The sequence below is a fragment of the Salmo salar genome, chromosome ssa15 (assembly GCF_905237065.1).
Source record: "Salmo salar chromosome ssa15, Ssal_v3.1, whole genome shotgun sequence".
Classification (NCBI taxonomy): Eukaryota; Metazoa; Chordata; class Actinopteri; order Salmoniformes; family Salmonidae; genus Salmo; species Salmo salar.
This window is the reverse complement of record NC_059456.1, coordinates 53,139,264-53,167,054: the sequence shown is the minus strand read 5'-3', so window position 1 is coordinate 53,167,054 and position 27,791 is coordinate 53,139,264. Positions and strand designations below refer to the sequence as shown.

Below are 27,791 nucleotides of genomic sequence, written 5' to 3'. Positions count from 1 at the left end.
ATTGGTGATAGATCCAAAGAAATACAGTGAAAAAGAAGCTTAATTATATATAAATAAAGCACAGAACAGAGAAGAATGACAGGTTGTTATTATTACAAGGAGTTGGCACAGTACAAGATAGGAAACATAATCGTTACACAGCTCTTAGAAACATCACTTACAATACAGAATTTTATCTCTTCAGTACTCTTCTATAGCAATTCAATGGCTTCCTCTCCTCGTCTCCTTTGGTCATTCTTCACTGAAAGGAAAACATAGTGACATGTTCAAAATTCCAATTCCCAAATATCCATCATGTTGCTTCCACTTAGCCTAGGGTGTTTTTAGAGCAGTTTAAGGAGAGAAGACAAGAGGAGGAAGCAACTTCAGATACACCCCAAGATCATAAACCGATTGTGACAGGAAGCGATGCAGGTAAGGGTTGCCACTTCCTGTGAAATGTTATATTATTGGGATGTAATAATATTAACACCTGGTGAAGAATGGCACAACGTGACAAAGCCCTTCTGTTTTGATGGACAATAAAGTGCCTACAAGGATCCCAAGAACAAAAAGTTGTCAAAGCTCAAGATAACACAATTCCTTGCTCGGGAAGTAAAGCGAAACGTAGGGTCACTTTAGTACTTGTCTTATTCCAGCCTATCCCACAAAATGAAAAATAATGCACATGGATATTAAACCAACATACTTGGGACTTGGTATTCAATTTAAAACATGTAATTAGTTGTTTGAGTACAATACAGTATGTGGTTAGATTGCCAAAGTACAGTGACTGTGTCCAGGTCAGAAGAAATCAATAAACAAGTTGGTACCTCAATGAAAGCCATAAAAGTTTCGGAGGTCAACAACACGGGGCGTGGCAAAACACTACGGCTCATTTTCTGGAGATGAACAACTGTAACATATCTGTGAACGTGTATTTTAGAAAGGGTGTAGGTAGGCCTCCAAACAAAGATTTATTATTGGCACCCTCATTTTTCATTTACATTCAATATGATCTGGGCACAAAAAAAAACAAGGAAATAATTCCCTCTTCCCATGAACCCAACCAGACTCTACAGCATTGACAGTACATGTAAATGTTATAATCTCCTAGTAAAACATACACAATATGAGACGATGTTATTAATGCTCTACAATGGCTGCCTATCATTCTGCTCTGTTTAGTTATGTATGATATTTTTTCTTTACATGTATCTGTTTCTTATCACACCTATTGTACACTGCATATGCCCGTACCTGTACACAACCCGCTCGGACCGAACCAGGCTTATATTTCCAGTACTATGTCTTCTCATCACAATACATTTTCTGCGCCTTAAAAAGTCGCAATACCAACCAAATGCCAATTCTATACCAACCAAATTCTTTGTCCTTTATTGTCTCGTAAGACTCATTCTACAACGTCTGGGACTGGTTGTTTTTCCACATAATTTCTTTGCATTCGTGTTCTTTGGATGGGTAACACTGTATGAATCAATGTAATCGATGATTGTGTAATATGTTTCTCGGGGGTCTACAAGCCTGACTTCGTCTGAGCAGGTCACATACAGTATATGTGCCATATATACTGCATTTTATATGTTGAGAGCTTATATGTTGTGCTTCCAGTTCTCCAACATAAAACATTGATCATAAACCTTTATAATAGAGCTTCTTTACATGTACAAGTTATACAACTACCAAATAGGTTTAGCTTGTGTTACCATCGTCGGTTTTTGATACTTCAGCAATGCAAGGGAGACAACAAGAAGATAAAAGGAAGTCAAAAGTCAGATAGTTTTCCCAACAGAAAGAATATAAGAAACAAGACCAACAAGTCCTTAAATGTTTGTTTTTTTATAACCAACAATGTACGGATTTTTTTCTCAATTTCTTTTAGTCTTTTCTTTTTTTTTTCTTTTTTTTTTTTACAATATGTTGTTTTTAAAAACCAGCTGGTTAAGGTAATGGAGGGTCTTAGGTAGCTCTTCCACAGTCAATCTTCACAGTTTGTGTAAAAGCAGAGAAACATTCTCGCTAGAGTAATAAAATATCAATATTATTATCGTCATCGTTATTCATCTTTTTCTCACACATTGTTGGATGTGAACGACGGAGGAGTGTGGAGGGCGAGTGTACTTTATTCCGTCTAACGTAGAGCCTGCAGTCGCCACGTCCTACTCCCCTCCCTGTACAACACAATGGTTTATTTAACAGTAGTTCTGTTCTTTTCTTTAAAAAAAAAGGTCTGTTCGGCTGGGATGGAGTCGCTTTCGGAAAGAGCGAAGCAATCGATCGATAGCGAGTGTCTTTGTCCTCTTACAGTATGTGATCTCTGACTGTCTTTCTGAGAAGCTCCACAGTCTCCTCCTCCCTTTGTAGTCCATTGTTTTTACCCAGTCTCTGCATTTTCACTAATTCCTTTTTTTTTAAACAGCCACAACTGCCTGGTTTGTGACCACTTGCAATAATCCGTGACCTATGCCCCCCCCAGTCTGCCTGACTTTCCTCCACCATCCTTTCCCTAAAACATACACTCACACATGCAGGCACACACACGACTTGAACTGAATCCCTCTGAGCCAGTGTGCCTCCCACCAGCACTTGTGGGTCAAAAGAAACATGTCGAAAATAGCCCAACATGAGTGACAGCAGAGGAAACATCATCACCATCATTGGTGTGTTTGATATTACCATTCCAGTTCGCAATTCGGTCTGTTCTGTTTGTAATCGGAAGGCACTTTGTTTCATGGCAGAAAGTGGCTTCTGTTCCTCAGCTGCAGGGGGAAGGAGCACTTGTGGGTGGAGACCAGAGAACCTCTCTTCTCATCAGTCTTCCACCCTTCCTCTCTGGTCTCCATCCTCTACTCCTCCTCTCCACTCCTTCCTCTCTGGTCTCCATACTCCTCCTCTCCACTCCTTCCTCTCTGGTCTCCATACTCCTCCTCTCCACTCCTTCCTCTCTGGTCTCCATCCTCTACTCCTCCTCTCCACTCCTTCCTCTCTGGTCTCCATACTCCTCCTCTCCACTCCTTCCTCTCTGGTCTCCATCCTCTACTCCTTCCTCTCTGGTCTCCATCCTCTACTCCTCCTCACCACTCCTTCCTCTCTGGTCTCCATCCTCTACTCCTCCTCTCCACTCCTTCCTCTCTGGTCTCCATCCTCTACTCCTCCTCTCCACTCCTTCCTCTCTGGTCTCCATCCTCTACTCCTCCTCTCCACTCCTTCCTCTCTGGTCTCCATCCTCTACTCCTCCTCACCACTCCTTCCTCTCTGGTCTCCATCCTCTACTCCTCCTCTCCACTCCTTCCTCTCTGGTCTCCATCCTCTACTCCTCCTCACCACTCCTTCCTCTCTGGTCTCCATCCTCTACTCCTCCTCACCACTCCTTCCTCTCTGGTCTCCATCCTCTACTCCTCCTCACCACTCCTTCCTCTCTGGTCTCCATCCTCTACTCCTTCCTCTCTGGTCTCCATCCTCTACTCCTCCTCACCACTCCTTCCTCTCTGGTCTCCATCCTCTACTCCTCCTCTCCACTCCTTCCTCTCTGGTCTCCATCCTCTACTCCTCCTCTCCACTCCTTCCTCTCTGGTCTCCATCCTCTACTCCTCCTCTCCACTCCTTCCTCTCTGGTCTCCATCCTCTACTCCTCCTCACCACTCCTTCCTCTCTGGTCTCCATCCTCTACTCCTCCTCTCCACTCCTTCCTCTCTGGTCTCCATCCTCTACTCCTTCCTCTCTGGTCTCCATCCTCTACTCCTCCTCTCCACTCCTTCCTCTCTGGTCTCCATCCTCTACTCCTCCTCTCCACTCCTTCCTCTCTGGTCTCCATCCTCTACTCCTCCTCTCCACTCCTTCCTCTCTGGTCTCCATCCTCTACTCCTCCTCTCCACTCCTTCCTCTCTGGTCTCCATCCTCTACTCCTCCTCACCACTCCTTCCTCTCTGGTCTCCATCCTCTACTCCTCCTCTCCACTCCTTCCTCTCTGGTCTCCATCCTCTACTCCTCCTCACCACTCCTTCCTCTCTGGTCTCCATCCTCTACTCCTCCTCACCACTCCTTCCCCTCTGGTCTCCATCCTCTACTCCTCCTCTCCACTCCTTCCTCTCTGGTCTCCATACTCCTCCTGACCACTCCTTCCTCTCTGGTCTCCATCCTCTACTCCTCCTCTCCACTCCTTCCCCTCTGGTCTCCATCCTCTACTCCTCCTCTCCACTCCTTCCCCTCTGGTCTCCATCCTCTACTCCTCCTCTCCACTCCTTCCCCTCTGGTCTCCTTCCTCTACTCCTCCTCACCACTCCTTCCTCTCTGGTCTCCATCCTCTACTCCTCCTCTCCACTCCTTCCTCTCTGGTCTCCATCCTCTACTCCTCCTCTCCACTCCTTCCCCTCTGGTCTCCATCCTCTACTTCTCTCATCCACTATGCCACTGTATTCCATGTTGCCTTGGACGTCTGTCTGTCTGTCTGTCTGTCTGTCTGTCTGTCTGTCTGTCTGTCTGTCTGTCTGTCTGTCTGTCTGTCTGTCTGTCTGTCTGTCTGTCTGTCTGTCTGTCTGTCTGTCTGTCTGTCTGTCTGTCTGTCTGTCTGTCTGTCCATCTCCACCCACCACTATCTGACTGCTACAGACCTCCACCACCCTATATACTTAATCTGTCCTAACCCCAAAGCTCTTCCTACCCCTGTCCACCTCTCTGCCCCACCCCTCTTCAACTCCCCCTCCTCCCCCTCTCCACCTCACTGCCCCACCCCTCTTTAACTCTTTCTCCTCCCCCTCTCTGCCCCACCTCTCTTCAACTCTTTCTCCTACCCCTCTCCAGCTCTCTGCCCCACCCCCTTCAAATCTCTCCACTACCCCTCGCCACCTCTCTGCCCCACCCTTCTCTTCAACTCTCCCACCTACCCATCTCCTCCTCTCTGCCCCACATACCTTGGGCATGCCTTCCTGGTCTCAGATACCTTGGACTAGTGAGCACAGTGTTGTGAAATACTTAGGCAGCTACTGGGCAAGAGGGGAGAGGGAACTGGGATGGATAACTAAACATTGTCAGAGTTTCTGTTTTCTACAGTACAGCACCAAGCCGAGAGAGAGACATGTCAAGGTGTGGAGGTCAGGTGAGGGTGGCTGGGCAGAGAGAAAAGTGTCCATGATGCGCATCAAGTGCAACTCAATGAAGATAAGATAAAACACAGAAAAGCTTTGATTCCATGTGTTTTGTTAAGCCCGGGAAAAGTTATTTTGTTCTTCAAAAAGTCCCCAATTTCTAAATTCCTCCACACCTTTCAATTTAAGTTTCCTAACTGACTGGCAAAATTGTCCTTGTGCTTTACAAATAGTTATCCCACTGCGATAGTGAACACTCCCACTAAAGTCCAGGCGTCACAACTCCTGGCTTTGCTTCGCGCTGGTAAAAGTGCTCACAATCCTGCGCTTGGAGAGCAATTTTCTGGAAAAGTTGTCTCTTAAAAAAAAATTGCAAATCTTCTTTTATTACTATTTATTTCTGTGGTATTTTTTGGGCCCTCGGTGGTGGTCTGTGTTTGGAACACCTCGCTGCCGCCTTCTAAAATGCTTGAATCTTTGGTGATTGGATGCTGAGGGTACAAGAACACAGACGCCAGGGTCAAGGTCGGGTCCGAGGCCGGGTCGGACCGTTCGCCTCCGCCAGACGACGCAGGGCAGGGTCACCTTCGACCCCACAGGAAGGTCATCGCCAAGGTGACACTCAGCGGCCATATATGGGCGGACGTGGGCGGGGCTGAGGATCTGAGATCTAAATGGGGGCAGAGACAGAGACAGAATTAAAAGACGTTTAACAACAGTTGACGTCACCATGACCCTGAAATCACAATTTTGAATTTCCTCCCCAAAATACCTCCAGAAACAATATCCAGGCGAAGTCAAAAACGATACATAAGACATTTTATTAAAACGCATGCTTTTTCCACGGCGGCAGTGAGGATCATGTAAGATTCACGGTGAGCGATGGTAAATCCATTATGTAGGGAGAGAGTTAGAGACTGTCCCCGACCTGGGTGACTAACTCTTTAACTACTAATGAAGTGATTAAACTGATCTGAATGGTAATGGCACCAGATTCACTGCAGACAAATGCACAGCACACTGTCTGAAATGACTTACATTGGATCTGTTGGTCTCGGAAGTATAATGACTGGAGAGTGTTTCGTTTACTTTAGTTTATTAAGATATTCTTCCTGGAGATATGCTAAGACATTTTACATTTTTTGTTTTACATGGTAAATGTAGATGAAATAGTGACCAGTCTATGCTCAAAATCATATTCATAGCTGCATTGTTATGAATGTATTCATTTGATGAAAAAGCAATATCACATTAGAGAGGTCCGTAACAATTGTACCTAAGTGTTTCCCTTTATTAAATTCATATAAAAACAATCAAGCACCCTTCAATCTGTAATCTAAAACAAAATTCAAACTAACAAGTTTATTGCCCGTTTTCCAATTTTCTGTGTAAATGAAACCAGATTGGGAAAAAATAAATAAACGTAAAATTAAAAGGACAAAACGACAAAGAAAAAAGGACGGTGTATATGTGTGTAACAGGTCCATTTAGAACCAATCTTTAACCAGAGATCTTCTCCCTCCTGCCGCGAGGAACATAGTCCTCCCCCTCCTAACTTGCCAATATGGCCGCCTCGTCAATTGCAGGCCCGTTTTTCTATTTTCCCTCACTCTCTCGGTTTGTTCCCCTCATTCTGCAATTACGGTGCTCCACTCCCTGCGGTCTGTCGCTCGTTCTGTCGCTCCGTTCCGTCTGGACTGCTATCATTCATGTGATTACAGCCCCGTTGCTATGGCAACATCCACAGGGGGTTTTTTATTACTAGAGAGGCGCTAGCTGCCAGGTAGATGTGCTCCTCCTCATAGGCAGAGAGAGAGCACAGATTACAATCAGATTCATTTATCTACCCCCAAATCCTAACTGACTTTAGAACTGACCTTGGTTCTGCCTCTAGAAGCAACCATAGTCACATTTCTAAAATGAGCTTACCCTCTCCCAAATCCTTATCTTATCCATCAGGGTGTTAAACATTCAACTATCCATAGATCAGCAATTAGGGATAAACTCCTCCTTCTGTGTTTTTGTGCTTACTAATGGGGGGTAGATCTCGACACTCTCCCTCCTCAAGGGTGACGTCATCGATTGCAATGTCCCCCTCGATGCCCGGACCTCGGATACCCTCCAGCACCACCTCAGGTGGGGGAAAAAAGAGAGAGATGGAGGGAGAGATAGAGCGATATTTCAGTTATAGGCATAGACTTTAAGTTAGGATTCGTCTCATTACTGACTCCTGAATCGTCGAATCACACAATCATATGTCCAATCTTACTCACCTGGAAAGAGGCGGTTGGGTGGATGCTGACTTTGGCCTGTTTCCAGCGGTCGCCTTGGTTACCGCTCAGCGACCACGCGGGCCCCTCGGCCACTGTCTGACCCTTCTGTCTCAGGAAAGCGTTTAGGGTCCCTACAGATTAGAAAGATGCCACAAAGTCACACATGGTCAAAAGCGATCAGAGACGGTCACACACGGTTTGGGTCAGATGCAGTCAAGCACTGCCAATAAGCATCATCCATAATGTAATATTGCAGCGAGCTTTTCAGGGTCCCTAAAGGAAATAGATACACGATCAGATATGGCCAGACACAGTCAGAAAGGTTCAAAAGGTCAAATGCTGCCAATAATCAGCTCAAGGGCTTTTACCGGTTCTATATCACAGTATGAATCAGAATATTGTTTTTTCAACAGACGCTTAGGCCAACCCTTAACTTAAAATAACATCGACCGACCGATATTCAATATCATTATTGTCATTCAGCAGATACTTTTATCTCAAGTGACTTACAGCTAACACATGAAGACACGCAAAAGAATCGAACCCACAACCTTTTTGCTAGTCCCATCTTCTACAACACAATTAAACCCACAGCACGGCCCACAGGGGTGACTTTTCTCTACTGGTGATCTTAACCTTGTTTGATGCTAGTCCAGACTAGCGCTGTAATTGAGTCTTTACATTCAACCTGTGTACAGGAGGCTTTTAACACTATGACGCCTCAATCAGATCGACAGCGTCATTGCATACCATTTTGTGTAGCTTCGCAGCTATACTGAACGCATGTATCTACTATCTTTATATATTTTTTTATTTCACCTTTATTTAACCAGGTAGGCTAGTTGAGAACAAGTTCTCATTTACAACTGCGACCTGGCCAAGATAAAGCAAAGCAGTTCGACATATACAACAACACAGAGTTACACATGGAATAAACAAAACATACAGTCAATAATACAGTAGAAAAAAAGAAAACAAAAAGTCTATATGCAGTGAGTGCAAATGAGGTAGGATAAGGGAGATAAGGTAATAAATAGGCCACGGTGGTGAATTAACTACAATATACCAATTAAACACTGGAATGGTAGATGTGCAGAAGATGAATGTGCAAGTAGAGATACTGGAGTGCAAAGGAGCAAGATAAATGAATAAATACAGTATGGGGATGAGGTAGTTGGATGGGCTGTTTACAGATTGGCTGTGTACAGGTGCAGTGATCTGTGAGCTGCTCTGATAGCTGGTGCTTAAAGCTAGTGAGGGAGATATGAGTCTCCAGCTTCAGTGATTTTTGCAGTTCGTTCCAGTCATTGGCAGCAGAGAACTGGAAGGAAAGGCGGCCAAAGGATTAATTGCCTTTGGGGTGGGGGGGGGGCTTTACCTAGCAGAGACTTGTAGATGACCTGGAGCCAGTGGGTTTGGCGACGAGAGTGAAGCGAGGGCCAGCCAACGAGAGCGTACAGGTCACAGTGGTGGGTAGTATATGGGGCTTTGGTGACAAAACAGATGGCACTGTGATAGACTGCATCAAATTTGTTGAGTAGAGTATTGGAGGCTATTTTGTAAATGACATCGCCAAAGTCGAGGATCGGTAAGATGGTCAGTTTTACGAGGGTATGTTTGGCAGCATGAGTGAAGGATGCTTTGTTGCGAAATAGGAAGCCGATTTTAGATTTAATTTTGGATTGGAGATGTTTAATGTGAGTCTGGAAGGAGAGTTTACAGTCTAGCCAGACACCCAGGTATTTGTAGTTTCCACATATTCTAAGTCAGAGACGTCCAGAGTAGTGATGCTGGACGGGCAGGCAGGTGCGGGCAGTGATTGGTTGAAGAGCATGCATTTAGTTTTACTTGCATTTAAGAGTAGTTGGAGGCCACGGAAGGAGAGTTGTATGGCATTGAAGCTCGTCTGGAGGGTAGTTAACACAGTGTCCAAAGAGGGGCCAGAAGTATACAGAATGGTGTTGTCTGTGTAGAGGTGGATCAGAGAATCACCAGCAGCAAGAGTGACATCATTGATGTATACAGAGAAGAGAGTCGGCCCGAGAATTGAACCCTGTGGCACCCCCATAGAGACTGCCAGAGGTCCGGACAACAGGCCCTCCGATTTGACACACTGAACTCTATCAGAGAAGTAGTTGGCAGACCAGGCGAGGCAATCATTTGAGAAACCAAGGCTGTTGAGTCTGCCAATAAGAATGTGGTGATTGACAGAGTCGAAAGCCTTGGCCAGGTCGATGAATACGACTGCACAGTACTGTCTCTTATCGATGGCGGTTATGATATCATTTAGGACCTTGAGCATGGCTGAGGTGCATCCTCAATATCCCTTGTATCTACCATACAAGTTATGCAAACGTTGTATACATCCAACGTATATATCCACACAGAACGCACTGTAACTACCTCTGCAACGCTATGCTGCGAGGCAAACACAGCGTTCCATTGGAAATGAATGTACTTCTGGTGTACCGAAACGCAACGACGCTGTTGATCTGATAGACGCATGAAGGAATAATCTGCACCTGTAATGTTCAGTTGAGTTCTGTTTAGTTATAAAGAACTGTTGCTGCTCATTTGAATTTTAACCTCTCTTCAATGTGTACAAATGATTGAAAAGTACTAACTTGACTTTTTTTAATAATAATTCTCTTTACTCCTAATAAGGAGGCAATACATTTGACTGTTTCCTTATCTCCCAACTCCTCAATATTGAGCGCTTGACCGAGCACATACAGTGTCTTCAGAAAGTATTCACACCCGTTGACTTCTAGATTTTTTTGTTGTGTTACAGCCTGAACTTAAATTTGATTTAATTGAGATTTCTGGTCACTGGCCTACACACAATAGCCCATAATATCAAAGTGGAATTATGTTTTTAGAAATTGTTACAAAAGCGGAAATGTCTTGAGTAAATAAATATTCAACCTCTTTGTTATGGGAAGCCTAAATTCAGTAAACATTTGCTTAACATAATAAGTTGCATGGACTTTGTGTGCAATAATAGTGTTTAACATGACGTTTGAATGACACTCTGTATCCCACAGATACAATTATCTGTAAGGTCTCCCAGTCAAGCAGTATATTTCAAACAGATTCAATGCCTTGCAAAGAAAGGCACCTATTCAAAAAGCAGACCTTGAATATCCCTTTGAGCATGGTGAAGTGAATAATTACAGTTTAGATGGTGTATCCATACACCCAGTCACTAATAAGATACAGGCGTTCTTCCTAACTCAGTTGCCGGAGAGGAAGGAAACCACTCAGGGATTTCACCATGAGGCGAATGGTGACATTAAAACATTTACAGAGTTTAATGGCTGTGATAGAAGACTGAGGATAGATCAACAACATTGTAGGTTACTCCACAATACTAACCTAATTGACACAGTGAACAGCCTGTACAGGATACAAATATTCCAAAACATGCATCCTGTTTGCAACAAGGCACTAAAGTAATACTGCAAGAAATATGGCAAAGCAATCATTTATACATACGCCTTGAGTACAGGTTTCAATTCAAATGAGCAGCAATAGTTGAAAGCTGACCTGTTCCTTATAACTAAACAGAACATTACAGCTCCTCTGCAGATTATTCCTTCACGCATTGATCAGATCGACAGCGTCATTGCGTTTCAGTACACTAGAAGTATATTCATTCCCGATGGAATGTTGCGTTTGCCTCGCAGCATTACGTTACAGAGGCAGTTGCAGTGCATTCTGTATGGATATATACGTTGGATAGATCCAACGTATGCATCAACTTGTATGGTAGATGGTAGATGCATGTGTAGCTACGCAAAATGGTATGCTGTCGGTCTGATTGAGGCGTCATGGTGTTAAAAGCCTCCTGTACACAGGTCCAATGCAAAGACTCAGTTACACTACTAGTCTGGACTAGCACCTTTTGATATGTGTAATGCATCAAAGAAGGTTAAGATCACCAGCAGAGAAAAGTCACCCTAGTCGGCCAACACAATGTAGGCCCAATAAATAATATGGTCCTATTGTTATTAGACGCTATCATTGCAGAATATTGAATTATTACAGAATGTTGAATCATAGCAGTATAGTGGCTGGTGAAACCGTCAACTGGTCTGTTGTAGTAGGCCAAAGAGACATGTGTTTGTTCCACACAAGGTTTCTCCTTAAGCACAGCAGGACTGTTACTCTGAGGCCTTGTTTAAGTCAAAGAAAAAGAGAGAGAGATAAAGAGACAGAAAGAGTGAGAAAGAGAGAGAGAGAGAGAGGGAGAGAGGTGCCTCATTAACGTACAGGCCACTATGTATACTTCTGAGAGAGAGAGAGCTATATGTCCTGTCCTTTGTCTATTAGCTTCCTCATCAGCTTACTGTATGGCAAGGGTTCCCAAACTGTTTTGGCCCGTGACCCTATTTTGATATTTAAAAGGAGAGAGGAGAGGAGAGTGGGTGTGTTGAGGCGTTTTACATGGCAGAGGAGAGAAACGGAGGGTTTGTTGAAGTGTTTACATGAGAGGGGACAGGGATCTTGTTGAGCTGGTGTCAGCCTGGCTGACAGTGTCTTTGAACTTCCTGCACTGTAATGTACTGTAGGTAGTGTAGTGATGTCTCCTGTACTGTACTGTAGGTGCGTGTGTGTTACGAATGCAGCTCTCCAGCCAACTCCTGCATTCCCTACAAGCATATTCTGTACTCTCTGTCCGTGTATTTGGAGCTGTTGCAGACTAATACTGAAGGAACGTTGAAGTAACGTTTGTGTCTTCTTTCTTTCCAATAGTTGCAAGTACAGCCTATGCAATTCAGATGAGCAAATGCACCGCGATATTCCTTACTGACGTCACAGAACTGAATGTAGTGTATAAGGCTTTTAATGCGGTATTCTGAAGAAAAGGAGGAAAAGGATCATTCAATTAATTCTCCATCTGTCCACTCCTAAGAATTCTATTTGGGAGAATCCCTTTTCTATAGACTCACAACAGTAAACCCCAAAGGGATAAACAGTTTAATGCAGGGTAGGATTAAATCCTCTATAACTACTGAACACTTCCCATTAAATCCCCCCAGAGAGAGCTCAGCTCTATAGAAAGCTACACAGAGCACATATAGAATTAGCACTCCTAGCTAATAATATATGCCATTCAGCAGACAATTTTTTATCTGTTTCAAGTATGGGTGGTAGCAGGAATCGATCCCACTATCCTGTCATTGCAAGAACCATGCGCTATCAACTGAGCTACAGAGGAGTACTAATGAATGAAACAGGCCTGATCCCCTGGCCACTTTGCAAAGCTCCACATAAAAGAGACTCTTTGGTGTGTGTGTGTGTACAGTATGTGTGTGTGTGTGTGTGTGTGTGTGTGTGTGTGTGTGTGTGTGTGTGTGTGTGTGTGTGTGTGTGTGTGTGTGTGTGTGTGTGTGTGTGTGTGTGTGCGTGTGCGTGTGTGTGTGTGTGTGTGTGTGTGTGTGTGTGTGTGTGTGTGTGTGTGTACTCTGGGACTTAATCCTGTAAACAAACGTGACACCAGCTGCAAAGGCAAACTTTGAAGTGTGCTTCAGTAATTAGTTTTGACCTTCTCCCAGGTAGCTAGCTAACGGACAGTTAGCAAAATTTGGAGAGCCTCACTCTCCCTATTTCTCTTTCACATGTTCTCTCTCTAATCTCTGAGTCTCTCTTTCTGCCACCACACTCTCTAAGCTGAGGGTGAGCGAACTAACTCTGAGTAAATCTGAACCGCTGATCTACAGAGCAGAGGCACAACTCTACTGTGAGTCACTGGGAACAACACACAGAACATCAGTCAAGGTAACACAAATACCCACTTTTCGAGAGTGAATGTCCGTTCCTATGGATCTGTTGTGATAAAGCCTTTACATGTAGGATAAATATCAAAGCAACAAGGGTGTGAACGGCTCCACTTGGCCAATGAAGCGTGTTAGTGCGAGTTACATACAAGGAATGTTGGTTGGAAACTCCTAATATTTAATCAGTGGCAGTAAGTATAACATTTAGCTCAACATTTCCTGGGTTGTGGATTCCAAATGTTCCAAACAAACATTCCACATTCCTTACCAGCAGAGAGAATAGAATTCCTCTCAGAGAGAAGAGAAAGAGGGAGAGAGAGAGAGAGAGAGAGAGAGAGGGAGGGAGGGAGAGGTGGGAGAGAGATGAGAGAGTGAGAGAGAGTTGGGAGAGAGAGAGAGATACTAGCATAATACTAGCATCAAGGCAAAGGGAGGAAATGTCTGAGTATGTCTCCAGCCCTTGACATTCGGCCCATTCATCATAACAGGCCTTGGCCTGGGCTATGGGCCTGAGCTACAACACAGACGGGTGAGGGGTGGATGGAGGAGATGGAGAGTGGGGCTTGGCTGGCGATCAATCTGAGCGAATTGGAAATGTCACGGCCTACTCAACCTCGGCCGAGCGTTGGAGGACCTCTCATCTCCACACTGACCCCCTTTGCCCACCTCCTTTCCTCCCTCTCTCCCCCTTCCTACCACACTCCAGATGTTTGAAGCCAACACCACATGGCCATCCCCACATGTCCATTCCACTAGGGTAGGGTAAGCATATCGCTCTCCACAGGGAAGGTGTGTGTGTGTGTGTGTGTGTGTGTGTGTGTGTGTGTGTGTGTGTGTGTGTGTGTGTGTGTGTGTGTGTGTGTGTGTGTGTGTGTGTGTGTGTGTGTGTGTGTGTGTGTGTACTTTTTTCCACGTTGTTACGTTACAGCCTTATTCTAAAATGAATTACATGTATTTTTCCCTCATCAATCTACACACAATACAACATAATGACAAAGAAAAAACAGCTTTTAAAAAAAAATATTTTGCAAATGTTAAAAATAATAAACAGAAATACCTTATTTACATAAGTATTCAGACCCTTTCCTATGAGACTTGAAATTGAGCTCAGGTGCATCCTGTTTCCATTGATCATCCTTGAGATGTTTCTACAACTTGATTGGAGTCCAGCTGTGGTAAATTCAATTGATTGGACATGATTTGGAAAGGCACCTAAAGGACTGTCAAACCATAAGAAACAAGATTCCCTGGTCTGATGAAATGAAGATTGAATTCTTAGCCTGAATGCCAAGCATCACATCTGTGGGGATGTTTTTCAGTGGCAGGGACTGGGAGACTAGTCAGGATCAAGGGAAAGATGAATGGAGCAATGTACAGATAGATCCTTGATGAAAACCTTCTCCAGACTGCTTAGGACTTCAGACTGGGGCGAAGGTTCACCTTCCAACAGGACAACAACCCTAAGCACACAGCCAAGACAACGCAGGAGTGGCTTCAGCACAAGTCCCTGAATGTCCTTGAGTGGCCCATACAGAGAATTAAACCTGATCTAACATCTCTGGAGAGACCTGAAAATATCTGTGCAGCAACGTTCCCCATCCAGCCTGACAGAGCTTGAGAGGATATGCAGAGAAGAATGGGAGAAACTGCACAAATACAGGTGTGCCAAGTTTGTAGGGTCATACCCAAGAAGACTTGAGGCTGTAATCGCTGCCAAAGGTGCTTCAACAAAGTACCGACTAAAGGGTCTGAATAGTTACAGTACCAGTCAAAAGTTTGGATACACCTACTCAGTCCACGGTTTTCTTTATTTTTTCTACATTGTACAATAATAGTGAAGACATCAAAACTATGAAATAACATATGGAATCATGTAGTAACCAAAAAAGTGTTAAACAAATCAAAATATATGTTATATTTGAGATTCCTCAAAGTAGCCACCCTTTTCCTTGATGATGTCATGCCCTGATCTGTTTCACCTGTCCTTGTGATTGTCTCCACCCCCTCCAGGTGTCGCTGATTTTTCCTAGTGTATTTATCCCTGTGTTTCCTGTCTCTTTGTGCCAGTTTGTCTTGTATGTTTCCTAGTCAACCAGCATTTTTCCCGTTCTCCTGCTTTTTGCATTCTCCTTTTTCTAGTCCTCCCGGTTTTGACCCTTGCCTGTTTCTGGACTTTGTACCCACCTGCCTGACCATTCTGCCTGCCTTAACCACTCTGCCACTCTGTACCTCCTGGACTCTGATCTGGTTTTGACCTTTTTGCCTGTCCACAACCATTCTCTTGCCTTCCCCTTTGGATTAATAAACATTGTAAGACTCCAACCAGCTGCCCTCTGTGTCTGCATCTGTGTCTCGTCTTGCGCCTTGATAGTATGAACTGGCCATGACAGAACCAGCAGACTTGGACCAGCTCCGCCACACTGTCTCCCTGCAGGCAGCCACCATTAGGAGACATGAGGAGTTGGTAAAAGGCCTTTTGGAAGGGCTCAGGTCCTTGATGGAACGCCACGACCATGGGTTAAAGGCTATTATGGAGCAAATCAGGGAGTTAGCTCAGAGGCTGCCTGCCACCTCTAAAAACCCCAATCACCCAGTAATTTTTCCCTATCTGTGGTGAGTTTGTATAGCCTATCCTGGCTCCCCGAGAACCCCACTTACCTCCTCCGGAGCAATATTCGGGGAATCCTGGTACCTGCCAGGGTTCTTTCTCAGTGCTCGCTTATTTTTGAGCTACAGCCATCTTCGTTTCCTTCAGACAGATCGAAGATAGCGTATATTATTAGGCTAATGTCGGGAAGGGCGCTCTCCTGGGTTATGGCAGTTTGGGAGCAATAATCTGCCATTTGTGGTCATCTGGAGGAATTCATGGCAGAAGTGAGGAAGGTATTTGAATCTCCGGTTTCCGGGAGAAAGGAGGCCAGTAAACTGCTTGACTTACGTCAAAACTCCCGTAGTGTGGCAGACTATGCGGTTGATTTTCGCACTTTGGCCGACGAGAGTGCCTGGAATCTTTTTTGCACGGATTATCCGAGGAGGTAAAGGATGAGCTAGCTGCTTGGGAATTGCCGGTGGATCTCGACTCCCTTATTGCCCAAACCATTAAAATTGACGGACGCCTAAGGGAATGCAAGAGTGAGAGCAGGTCTGGTCTCGGGCACACTCGTGCACCCGCTATAGCGCGTTCACCTTCAAGGGAATCCGGAAGTTTCCGAAGGCAGCTCTTCCGAGAGGATTCGAAGCCACCCGAGTCCTCTCGTGAATCCACGATGGGTGTGTTGGATACTCCTGAGCCTATGCAGTTGGGAAGAGCTAGGTTATCAGTTCGGGAACGCTCATGGAGGTTGAATAATAACTGTTGTCTGTACTGTGGAGGGGCAGGACATTTTATAGCTACTTGCCCTATTAGGAAACCCTTGTAACTAGTGAGTCAGACTGGGAGTTCTCTAATTCCCATCACCCACACACCTTTTTTTGTACTTGTGCTGTGGGGAGACCAATCTAAGTCTCTCCGAGTGCTCACTGACTCTGGGGCTGATGAAAGTTTTATGGATGCCACTATTGCTTCGGAGCTTGGTATTCCCACTCAGCCTCTCTCTGTTCCCATGGATGCTAGGGCACTGGACGGCCACTCTATAGGGGAAGTCACCCATATTACTGTGCCCGTTCAATTACGGGTTTCTGGTAACCACAGTGAGACCATACAGTTCCTCCTCATTGCATCTCCCCATGTTTCGGTTGTTTTGGGATTTTCCTGGCTACAAAAGGACAATCCTGTGATTGACTGGACCACAAGCTCCATCCTGGGTTGGAGTCCCTTTTGCCATTCCCACTGCCTTCAAGCAGCACAGCCTTGCCCAAGTCGTCTTCCTCAGGATGTTAGCAAGACTGTGGATGTCTCTGCTATTCCTACTGAATACCATGACCTTCTGGAAGTGTTCAGTAAGGCACGTGCTACTTCCCTTCCCCCGCACGTCCTTATGATTGTGCCATTGACCTTCTCCCAGGCACTACACCACCTCGGGGTTGGTTGTATTCTCTGTCCGGACCAGAGACCAAAGCTATGGAGGAGTACATAGAGAAGTCTCTGGCCACTGGGGCCGTCCGTCTGCATCTCCTGCCGGTGCAGGGTTTTTCTTTGTGAAGAAGAAGGACAAGACCCTGCGTCCGTGCATTAACTACCGGGGACTTAACAACATTACTGTCAAGAATCGTTACCCCCTACATCTCCTCTTTTCTGCGTTTTAACCTCTCCAGGGGTCCACCATATTTTCCAAGTTGGACCTTCGTAATGCCTACCACCTGGTTCGGATACGCGAGGGGGACTCTGTACCTCCTGGACTCTGATCTGGTTTTGACCTTTTTGCCTGTCCACAACCATTTTCTTGCCTACCCCTTTGGATTAATAACCATTGTAAGACTGAAACCATCTGACTCCTCTGTCTGCATCTGGGTCTCGCCTTGTGCCTTGATAGATGACAGCTTTGCACAATCTTGGCATTCTCTCAACCAGCTTCATGAGATAGTCACCTGGAATGCATTTCAATTAACAGGTATGCCTTGTTAAAAGTTAATTTGTGGAATTTCTTTCCTTCTTGCGTTTGAGCCAATCAGTTGTGTTGAGACAAGGTAGGGGTGGTGTACAGAAGATGGTCTTTTACCAAATAGGGCTAAGTCCATATTATGGCAAGAACAGCTCAAATAAGCAAAGAGAAATGACAGGCCATCATTACTTACAGACATTAAAGTCAGTCAATGCGGAAAATTTCAAGAACTTTTAAAGTTTCGTCAAGTGCAGTCCCAGAAACTATCAAGCGCTATGAGGAACGCCACAGGAAAGGAAGACCCAGAGCTAACTCTGGTGCAGAGGATAAGTTCAATAGAGTTACCAGCCTCAGAAATTGCAGCCCAAATAAATGCTTCACAGAGTTCAAGTAACAGACATCTTAACATCAACAGTTCAGAGGAGACTGCGTGAATCATGCCTTCATGGTCGAATTGCTGCAAAGAAACCACTCCTAAAGGACACCAATAAGAAGAGGAGACTTGCTTGCGCCAAGAAACACAAGCAGTGGACATTTGACCAGTGGAAATCTGTCCTTTGGTCTGATGAGTCCAAATTGTAGATTTCTTTAGTTCCAACCGCCGTAGGTGAACGGATGACCTCTGCATGTGTTGTTCCCATCGTGAAGCATGGAGGAGGAGGTGTGATGGTGTGGGGATACTTTGCTGGTGACACTGTCTGTGAGTTATTTAGAATTCAAGGCACACTTAATTAGCATGGCTACCACAGCATTCTGCAGCGATACGCCATCCCATCTGGTTTGCGCTTAGTGGGACTATCATTTGTTTTTCAACAGGACAATGACCCAACACACCTCCAGGTTGTCTAAGGGTTATTTGACCAAGAAGGAGAGTGATGGAGTGCTGTATCAGATGACCTGGCCTCCACAATCATCCGACCTCAACCCAATTGAGATGGTTTGGGATGAGTTGGACCACAGAGTGAAGGAAAAGCAGCCAACAAGTGCTCAGCATATGTGGAAACTCCTTGGAAAAGCATTCCAGGTGAAGCTGGTTGAGTGTGCAAAGTTGTCATCAAGGCAAAGGGTGGCTACTGTGCTTTGAAGAATCTCAAATATATAACACATATTTTTGGTTACCACATGATTCCATGTGTTATTTCATAGTTTTGATGTCTTCACTATTATTGTACAATGTAGAAAATAGTACAAATAAAGAAAAACCCTTGAATCAGTAGGTGTGTCCTAACTTTTGACTGTACTTTATGTAAATGTTATATCTGTATTTTGTATTTTTATACATTTGTAAAAAAATTCTAAACCCGTTTTTGCTTTGTCATTATGGGGTATTGTGTGTATATTGATGAGGGGGAAAAAACAATTAAATCAACTTTAGAATAAGGCTGTAACATAACAAAATGTGGAAAAAGTCAAGGGGTCTGAATATTTTCTTAATGTATTGTGTGTGTACGCGCATATGTCTGTAGCTAAATCAACCACATCGCTCATCTTGATGCTATCTCTAGCTGAGCCCTTTGTCAGATGGATGGTACAGTAGCTAGCTAGCTCCCTCAGTCTCAGTTCCCTCGCTTAAGTGATTGGTGCAGGGCAATGTTGTTTCACCAGCAGTTGTCTTACACAGCGATGGCATACGCTTTAGAGCTCTTCACAGCAAACATATTTATTTCTGCAGTCTACCTTGGCGACACTCAGAGACAATGAGAAGGTAATGTAAGAGGTGAGGTACCCTACGCTATTATCAGAAGAGGGGAGACCAGGGACATCTCTAGTCCTATTCCCTTCCTCCCTCCCCTGCTGTTCCTAAGCTGCTGTAGTACTTTATACTACTCTCTGGTGGATTGATAGTCTTCACCGTGGAGTTATATACACACGCACACACACACACTCACAAATGCAGATGCACGCATGCACACACACTGGAGTGTACAAGCCGGGAATAGGATACTTGCTGGTACTAGCTGGCTTCACTGCCAGATATCCAATCTTACTCTTGACTCACACGCAGGCATGCACGCACACACACACACACACACACACACACACTGATTGGGTCCAGTGTGAGAAGAGTCTGGGAGCAGAGCATTAGTAGCAGAGTGCCTCTTCACTGGGCGAGAGGAAATGGTTGTAGACAGGGATGCTTTCGGATAAACGTTTGCTCTCTGAAACCACATCACAATTTATAAGAAATCACAATAATAAACAAAAATAATGTGGTCAGGGCTCTTAATTAAAACATTTAATTGGTAGCACTGGTGCTCCTAATTTTAAAAAAAAGTCTGAAGCATCGCATACAATTTAGGAGCACCAGAAAAATTGATTTTTTTAAAATTGATTTATTGATATAGCCTACATTGGACCAACAATATATGAATCCTACTTACTTTTGAAGCACATCTCATGAAGAAGATATCCCTTTTCCTTTCTTTCTGTGCCACCAAATATTTGGGGCTGCATGATATAGGCAAAAAATCTAGTTGTGATTTTTCAAACCAATATCACAATTTGACTTGCAATATAGCTCAATACACTTGGGTGAACTGTTGGAATCATAGACATAGAATGCTTATTCTAATTCTAAGGTTGGTGTTGTTTGGCATGACAACAAATGAAAAAGCCAAGTAGGAGTTATGACAGGTTAGGAACTAAAGTTTTGGTCACTGTTTTTTTCCGGGGACCCTAATCACATTTGAATAGATGTTACATTTAGACAAAGACTTTAGAATAGGCTGATTCAGAACATGTCGTTTCACAAATAACATGCTGATCTACACCACCACTTGTAGCAACCTGTATTTGAGCTAACGTTTGCTTTGCCCTAGCTAGTGCATTTCGAAATAGACTCATCAAGCAAAATTAAGGATCTCACAATTGATCTAACATGGATAATTACATGTTGCTATGCGATTAGAAAGAGAGAGTCTCAATTAACTAGGCAAGTCAGTTAAGAACAAATTCTTATTTACAATGACAGCCTACAGGGGAACAGTGGGTTAACTGCCTTGTTCAGGGGCAGAACGCTAGATTTTTACCTTGTCAGCTCAGGGATTTGATACCGCAACCTTTCGGTTACTGGCCCAACGCTCTAACCACTAGGCTACCTGCCACACCACTAGAGGGAAGATCTTATGCTTAATGTATCGAGGTTCGAATACAGAGAATTAATATATCGGTAACAGGAACACGTCCTTAGTTTGTTTCTTGATGTTTTGTGTTGGAGGGAAAAAGACAGATGTCTTTCTTACCAATGTGTTTGCCGTACATGTGGAAGAAGAAACTGAAGCAGTATGCTGGGGGGTTGGCGATGCCATATGGGTTCTTGGGCACCACGTTGAAGAAGGGACTGACCAGCCTCGCCACCTCACCCTCCTTCCGAGGCCGGGACGTCTCGATGTACATGTAGAAACCTGTAGTGTGGGGAGAACACAACACAATACACCAAATAACAAGGTTGTTTACTACATGCCAAAGATTACTCCCGCATGTTATATATATTGGTGTTCTGTATAGGGGGAGGTTAATGTAAAACAGGTATGCTCTCCTGGGAGATAGTAGCAGATTGACAGAACGTGTAGTCAACTTTGTTCTAATGCAGAAAGAATCGGAATGGGTTTAGGGCAGAACAAATTCAATTGGTTTTTAAAAGGTTTAACAGATTCACAACTTCTGAAAACAAGGTTTGAACTGAGAATATTGTAAATAAAACTTTGAGTTACAAGTTGTAATGTTTTGAAATCATTATTGTGTTCCAGTAGTGAGACAATTGTGAGAATATCTCTAAGATACAACTGGTCTCCTGACTTGAAGCAAAGAGTAAAACGTAGCAAGCTAGCGGCAACATGCTAAGCTAATCAGCGCTAGCTAGCTAAGCATTTACCAACCACTTAGCTACTCATGTTGAATTAATAAATAGAGCTAGCAAGCTAGGTGTCAAATATACAAGTCAGTCAGCTAACAGTTATGCTGTCCCGGGGGCATAAACGTAAAATGCTAAGCTAAATGTAACTTTTCTGAGCAGAGAGCTACCTCCAAACGGGCACACTTTATTTGGATAGTCCATCTGGAGATGCTCTACAGATGGTCATAATATCAGCAAACTATCTGTTAATACGCAACTGACTATCTGTTGATAAGCAACTGCTTGGTAAGGTTACGCTTAGAGTTAGGGCTAGGGTTAGGGTAAGGGTTAAGTGTAGGGTTAGGATAAAGGTTAGGGTTAGTAGATAGTCTGTAGAGCATATACAGATGGACTATCCCAAAAGTTTGTTCATGTTAAATTAGAAAAATAGAAAATAGCTAGCAAGTTAGGTTTCAAATCTGACAGTAGGTCAATTAACCTTTTCACACGTCAGTTCCAAATATCTCGAACGGTCGCCCTAGCGTGTGTTGTTTTATGCACATGATGTCAGAACGCACTCACTGTTCTGAAATGTGACTGTTACGCAACGGGACAGTTAACACTCGCTGCCTGTTAATTATGTATAGGCTATGTTTCAACTTGTCAATTTCACAAATTTTATTACAAGTTTTAGTTTTATAATGTTTGTTGGCATTATACAATGCATTCTGCATCTGTCAGAACAAAGATGTTATAATGAGGTGAAGGAATGATTCGCTCATCTTTTGAGTAAACTTCCGGAAGTGAATGAAGGGAAGTGAATAATCATAGACAACACAACCCCTTCAGCATGTATACTGCAAACAGACCAAACTCATCTGGTCTCCTCTTATCTTTGGTTGACGCAAAAAAACAAACATGGCGGCGTGCACAAACTATCCATCGTCGGATTACTAATGATTTCTAGAAAGTGTTTTACGCAATTATTTAGAGCAATTATTTAGATCAGTGATGTGATGAGTCAGAAATAGTAATAAATATCTAAATATGACTGCTTCTGTTATGCCAATCTTTCCTCTGTTAGCACTAGGACAAATGCAACCTACATTTTCCGGTCTGGATGAGAATTGTGTTATGCTGTCGCTACTTCTGTGAATGTCTGAAAATTGCATCCAAAATAAACTGCTCACATTCAGGACATAACTTTGTAAGGACCGTGTTTGTGCAAAATGTTTCTGTGAAAGAAACAGTGTGGCCAGCTCAAATGCTGACTGTTGTGTCAATCGAAACTAGACATTGTAAATAAGCGTTCTAATCAAACTGGTTTGAGCGTACACTGCAGGGACAACTGTAGAAATATCACACACGTTTTTTGGTATGTGTGAAAAGATTCATGTTTGTTTTAAAAACAACAATTAGAACAGACTTTATGCTGCCCTAGGGGCAGAAATTTTATTTGGGGTCAAGATCACTTGGTGCCCCAAGAGCAGACTTCAAGCACACAAGGTAATACAAAAAGCCATGGACTTATCTAAATGATATCCTATGGTTATCTTTACCCAGACTAACATGAATACCCCTGGAGCAGCATTTAAACAGTGCATTCCAGTTTCATCTCTTACCACTTATTTTTGCTTCTTTTTTTCATGTACTGGCATATTTGAGACCTACCTCAATTGTACAACTCAACATTAGTAAGAGCTGCTTAGCCAGCTAGTTCAGTTTAGCATTTTAACAGTCCATTCCAATTTTTAAGTTTATGTAACTTATTCAACTAAGTATTTGTAATAAGCGGGAGCTGAGTTACTGGTATTGTAATGATGTGCGCTGAGAGTCAGGAAGTAAGTTCAGGGAGTGAGTGTTTAAATAAAACGCAACATAATACAAAACAAGAAACACGAACAACGCACAGACATGACACTGGAACAGAAACAATGACGCCTGGGGAAGGAACCAAAGGGAGTGACATATATAGGGCAGGTTATCAGGGAAGTGATGGAGTCCAGGTGAGTCTGACACGCAGGTGCGCGTAACGACGGTGACAGGTGTGCGCCATAACGCGCAGCCTGGGGACCTAGAGGCCGGAGAGGGAGAGGGTGTCCTTTGCTGATGCGCAGGAACCTGTTGCCGGCTGAGGAGGCTGGAACCTGACAGACCGGCTGAGGCATGAGAGCCTGACGACCCGGCGGAGGCAGGGGAGCCTGGCAATCTGGCTGAGGCATGAGAGCCTGACGAGCCGGTGGAGGCAGGGGAGCCTGGCGATCTGGCTGAGCCTGAAGCTGCTCCCGGACCAGACTTCATTCCCACTGACACATAAAAAAAACACTCCCTAATGCTTCCCTTAGGTGAGGCGTTAATATGTAACGATGTGCGCTGAGAGTCAGGAAGTAAGTTCAGGGAGTGAGTGTTTTAATAAATAAACGCAACATAATACAAACCACAAACAACGCACAGACATGACACTGGAACAGAAACCATAACGCCTGAGGAAGGAACCAAAGGGAGTGACATATATAGGGAAGGTTATCAGGGAGGTGATGGAGTCCAGGTGAGTCTGATGACGTGCAGGTGCGCGTAACGATGGTGACAGTTGTGCGCTATAATGAGCAGCCTGGTGACGTAGAGGCCAGAGAGCGAGCACATGTGACAGGTATATTTGAAACCTAACTAGTTAGCTAGTTCTATTCTGACTCAACATTAGTAAGAGTTAGCTATCTGCTAACCAACTAGCTCTGTTTAGCTTAGCTTCTTACGATGCTGTTGCCCCTGGGGCAGCATATGTCATCCCCATTTTTTAAAGTTCATATGGCTTATTCAACTTAACATTTCAATAAAGCAAATTACTTACTTGTATGTTCGACACCTAGCTAGCTAGCTCTATGTATTAATTTAACAGTAGTAGCTAAGAGGTTTCTAAATGCTTAGCTAGCAAGCTTGCGCTGATTAGCTTAGCATGTTGCTGCTAGCTTGCTACATTTTACTATTTGCTTCAAGTCAGACCAGTTGTATCTTAGCGATATTGTCACGTTTGTCTGACTACTGTAACACAATAATGATTTCAAAACGTTTTATTTAACAAGATTCTCAGTTCAAAACATGTTTTCAAAAGGTGTGCATCTGGCAAACTTTGCCCACTGAACTTTTAGAAACCAATCACATTTGTTCTGCCCTAAACCAATTAAAATTGACTACACTTTATGTAACCCTGCATGTGGGTAGGTCCCATTCACCAAGCTAATGTACAGTAAGCATGTCTGTTCGTTGGTGAACTAAAGCCACACATGATATCTCTCTGTCTATGTTCAGTCAAGTCAACCATTTTCAACACCCTTTCCCTTATAACTCCACACCCGACAGCATGTGTTCTCAATGAAGCTCACTCAGTGGACCCTGACCACATAAAAGACAACCTTGTATCCAGCCAACACAGTCGCTCCCTACAAGTGTATTTTGGCATCTCTGTCTGTGTATTTGGAGTCTGTAGCATAGTATTATCTTGGCCCAGTGGGACAGAAAACGGAGAGATATCATGTGTGTCGATCTAAAGGCTTTGGTTCAGCTGGTGCCTAGCCGAATGAGTGTGCTCGCATACTATTTGTCCATCTTGAGACGTCATAGCCATTCTTTGTCATTCAACGATATAATCAGAATAGTTTTTGCAGAAGAGATCTTAGTTGCGCAATTTCACATCTAACTAAGATGTTTGGTGCAGTATCAAGTGGAAAAAAATTAAATGAGTCTATCGTTGAATGGCAACAAACACTTCATTGAAGAATCCGCCTTGCCTCGAGAAAAAATGTGTGCGCGAACAGACAAAAAAAACCTTGCCAAAGACGAAAAGGACCATAATATATGCACAAACTGTTTCGGTCTGTTTAGGATATCCCTGAAAAACAGAAATGAGTTACCTCTGGTTCATTCAGCCATTCCTATGGGGGCAATAAATGGGGAAATGTCTGAGGTTAACACAGGCTTAGGAGATCTTATACATTTTGTTCTATGAGATAATATCAGTCAGTTAACATTACCTGTGTGTGTATTATGAAGCCTTTGTTTGTTTTGATTACATAAATGCTTACAAATTATCCAAAAGTGACATTGGTTGATGAAGACTATCTCATAGAACAAAACATATTGGATCTCCTAAGCCTGTGTTTACCACAGACCTTATATTCAGCGTTTATCCAAAAACTCTCCATAAACCCTATTCATTTCCCCAAAGGCTTTGACCAACAAGCCATGGCAGAGTTAGTGCCTACAAAAAGACGCCATTACTATTGCTCTCTATTGTGGACTAAAAAGAACGCCCAAGAATGTAGGAATGAAGGAAGTGGCGAACAGGTGGGGAGAGTTGTGTTTGCTATAGCCTACCGGGGAGAGAAAGGGAGCATCTCAATTGCATACTCCTCTCTCCTCACCTCCTTCTCAAAACCAATTGGATGAGAAAGCCAGAGGTCCCTCCCCTCTGACCTTCTCCAATGGGTTTCGAGAAGGAGAGAAGACACGAGGAGTATAATTGAGATTTGCCAAAAGACACCGGGGCAATGTCCGAATACCCATACTTGTGAAAGCTTTATAGTATGTGACATTTTGAAAATCGAGTATACTAAAAATGACAAGATGTCATACTCATTTCAGTTTTGACAAAAGCTGATTAATTAGATATGAGGATGCAACGAATAGCGGTTAACAACGCAATTTCACATGACACATTCTCTGTATGCAAAAATAGAACGTTTTACAGTATAAGGTGGTGGGCCGAATCAATCCCCTTCGAGGAAGGAATATTAGGTGGTGGGCCGAATCAATCCCCTTCAAGGGAGGAGCTGATTTTTTTTTGTATATGATAGTAAAACATTCTTATGATGACTATAAAAATGTTGGCACATTCAATTCTTGCACATTATCATAAAAAGTATATTTCAACACCGTCTGCTCAAATTAAAACTCGAGCTGCTTTCTGTATTTGTGTGATGAGCTCCCAAAGACTAAAATGAGATAAATATCTGGTTTTGAGTGCGCTTGAAATATGCAGCGTGCAATACAAATTGTATTGATTGTATGAAGAGGTAATTCTGTTGACCATTTAGCCAATTTATTGAATGATAGCCAATATTACAGTTTGACTATCCTAGCCAGCTACTGTAAATGTACATTTGCCTGCTGAATTACATTTTTGAATCATGCTTTGGAATGATTATATGACTAATTTCAAGTAACTAGTTGCAGGCTTAAAGAAACATTATATCAAATACTTTGCATAGAATATGCATACTAGACAACACAGCATATCCTTGTTTTGTAAACCAGATGAGTTCTCAAATGTCAGTAGCTGCCCAATATCATGGTGGGCATGCATAACGTTGGATGCATTGGAATATAAGGTATGGAGAAAGAGTCTGCAGGATTATAGAAAAAGCAGTTGGGAAATTAATGTTTAAGTTTCAAATACTAAATGTTCAGTGAATATATTTAAGAGGTTGAAATGATTAGCCTAACTTTCCTACTAACCTTCTAAAATTTGACGGTGCCAAATTCTTGCCAATCCATTATTCTACTATGAACTATGACTGAGTGTGAGGCATGTTTTCCATAATATACGTTTCATGCATACTGTACATTTGAACAAAGAACACCATCACATTTAGTGTTTCACCATTTATTGAGTACGGAGACAAATATCAAAAGGTGTCTCAGGCAGAATTTGAAGTATCTAAATATAGTGTATCCTACTAATCTATGTATATAGAAAAAGAGGTGCCGTGGGGGGCACAATCGTACAAAGCTGCAGTCCATAAATGAGCGCTTTACCATCTATGCCAAAAGCCTGAGCCTCTAATGGAGACAGTAGAACTGTCATCAACACATGCTTCTGTATTCACCCCCTCTAGGAGCATTTGTGTGCCCAGGCCCCGTAGGTGTATCGGAAGGATCCCACCCTGGTCACCAATGTAGCCAGTGGATGTAGAGAGAAAGAAGTACTTTAGCGGAATGCATAGTCCAGAGATGAGAACTCTACCATCTATGACAAAAGCCTGGGCTCCTGATGGGGACAATAGAATTCTCATCACCGCATGTTACAATAGTAAAACAATCTGTTTCTCACCTCCTCAGACTGATTCTATATTGAATTTAGTCTTTGAGATGCTCTTCCAAGCATGTGTATCTGTAGTTAGTGCTCTTCAACTCTAAAATGCACTAGACTGTGTAGACTGTATAAGACAAACCCACAAAGAAAAGACCACAGGCATATGCATATGTGGTCTCAATGTCTAATA

The 27,791-nt window shown here is 43.4% G+C and overlaps 1 protein-coding gene across 2 annotated transcripts in view; it reads right to left on the bottom strand.

Annotated features, from left to right (window-relative positions):
• Nucleotides 1–4,745: 4,745 nt before the first annotated feature.
• Nucleotides 4,746–27,791, bottom strand: part of LOC106571582 (MAM domain-containing glycosylphosphatidylinositol anchor protein 2) — a 419,589-nt gene continuing 396,543 nt past the window's right edge. The window contains exons 15-18 of one of the 2 annotated variants that reach the window (XM_014144813.2): nucleotides 20,921–21,082; nucleotides 7,358–7,488; nucleotides 7,116–7,215; nucleotides 4,746–5,754 (exon numbers count right to left, since the gene is read on the bottom strand). In XM_014144813.2, coding sequence (XP_014000288.1) covers nucleotides 5,666–5,754; nucleotides 7,116–7,215; nucleotides 7,358–7,488; nucleotides 20,921–21,082 — 482 coding nt within the window. In that variant the 3' untranslated portion in view covers nucleotides 4,746–5,665. The remainder of the gene's footprint in view (nucleotides 5,755–7,115; nucleotides 7,216–7,357; nucleotides 7,489–20,920; nucleotides 21,083–27,791) is intronic. The other variant, XM_014144816.2, reaches the window with a different exon arrangement.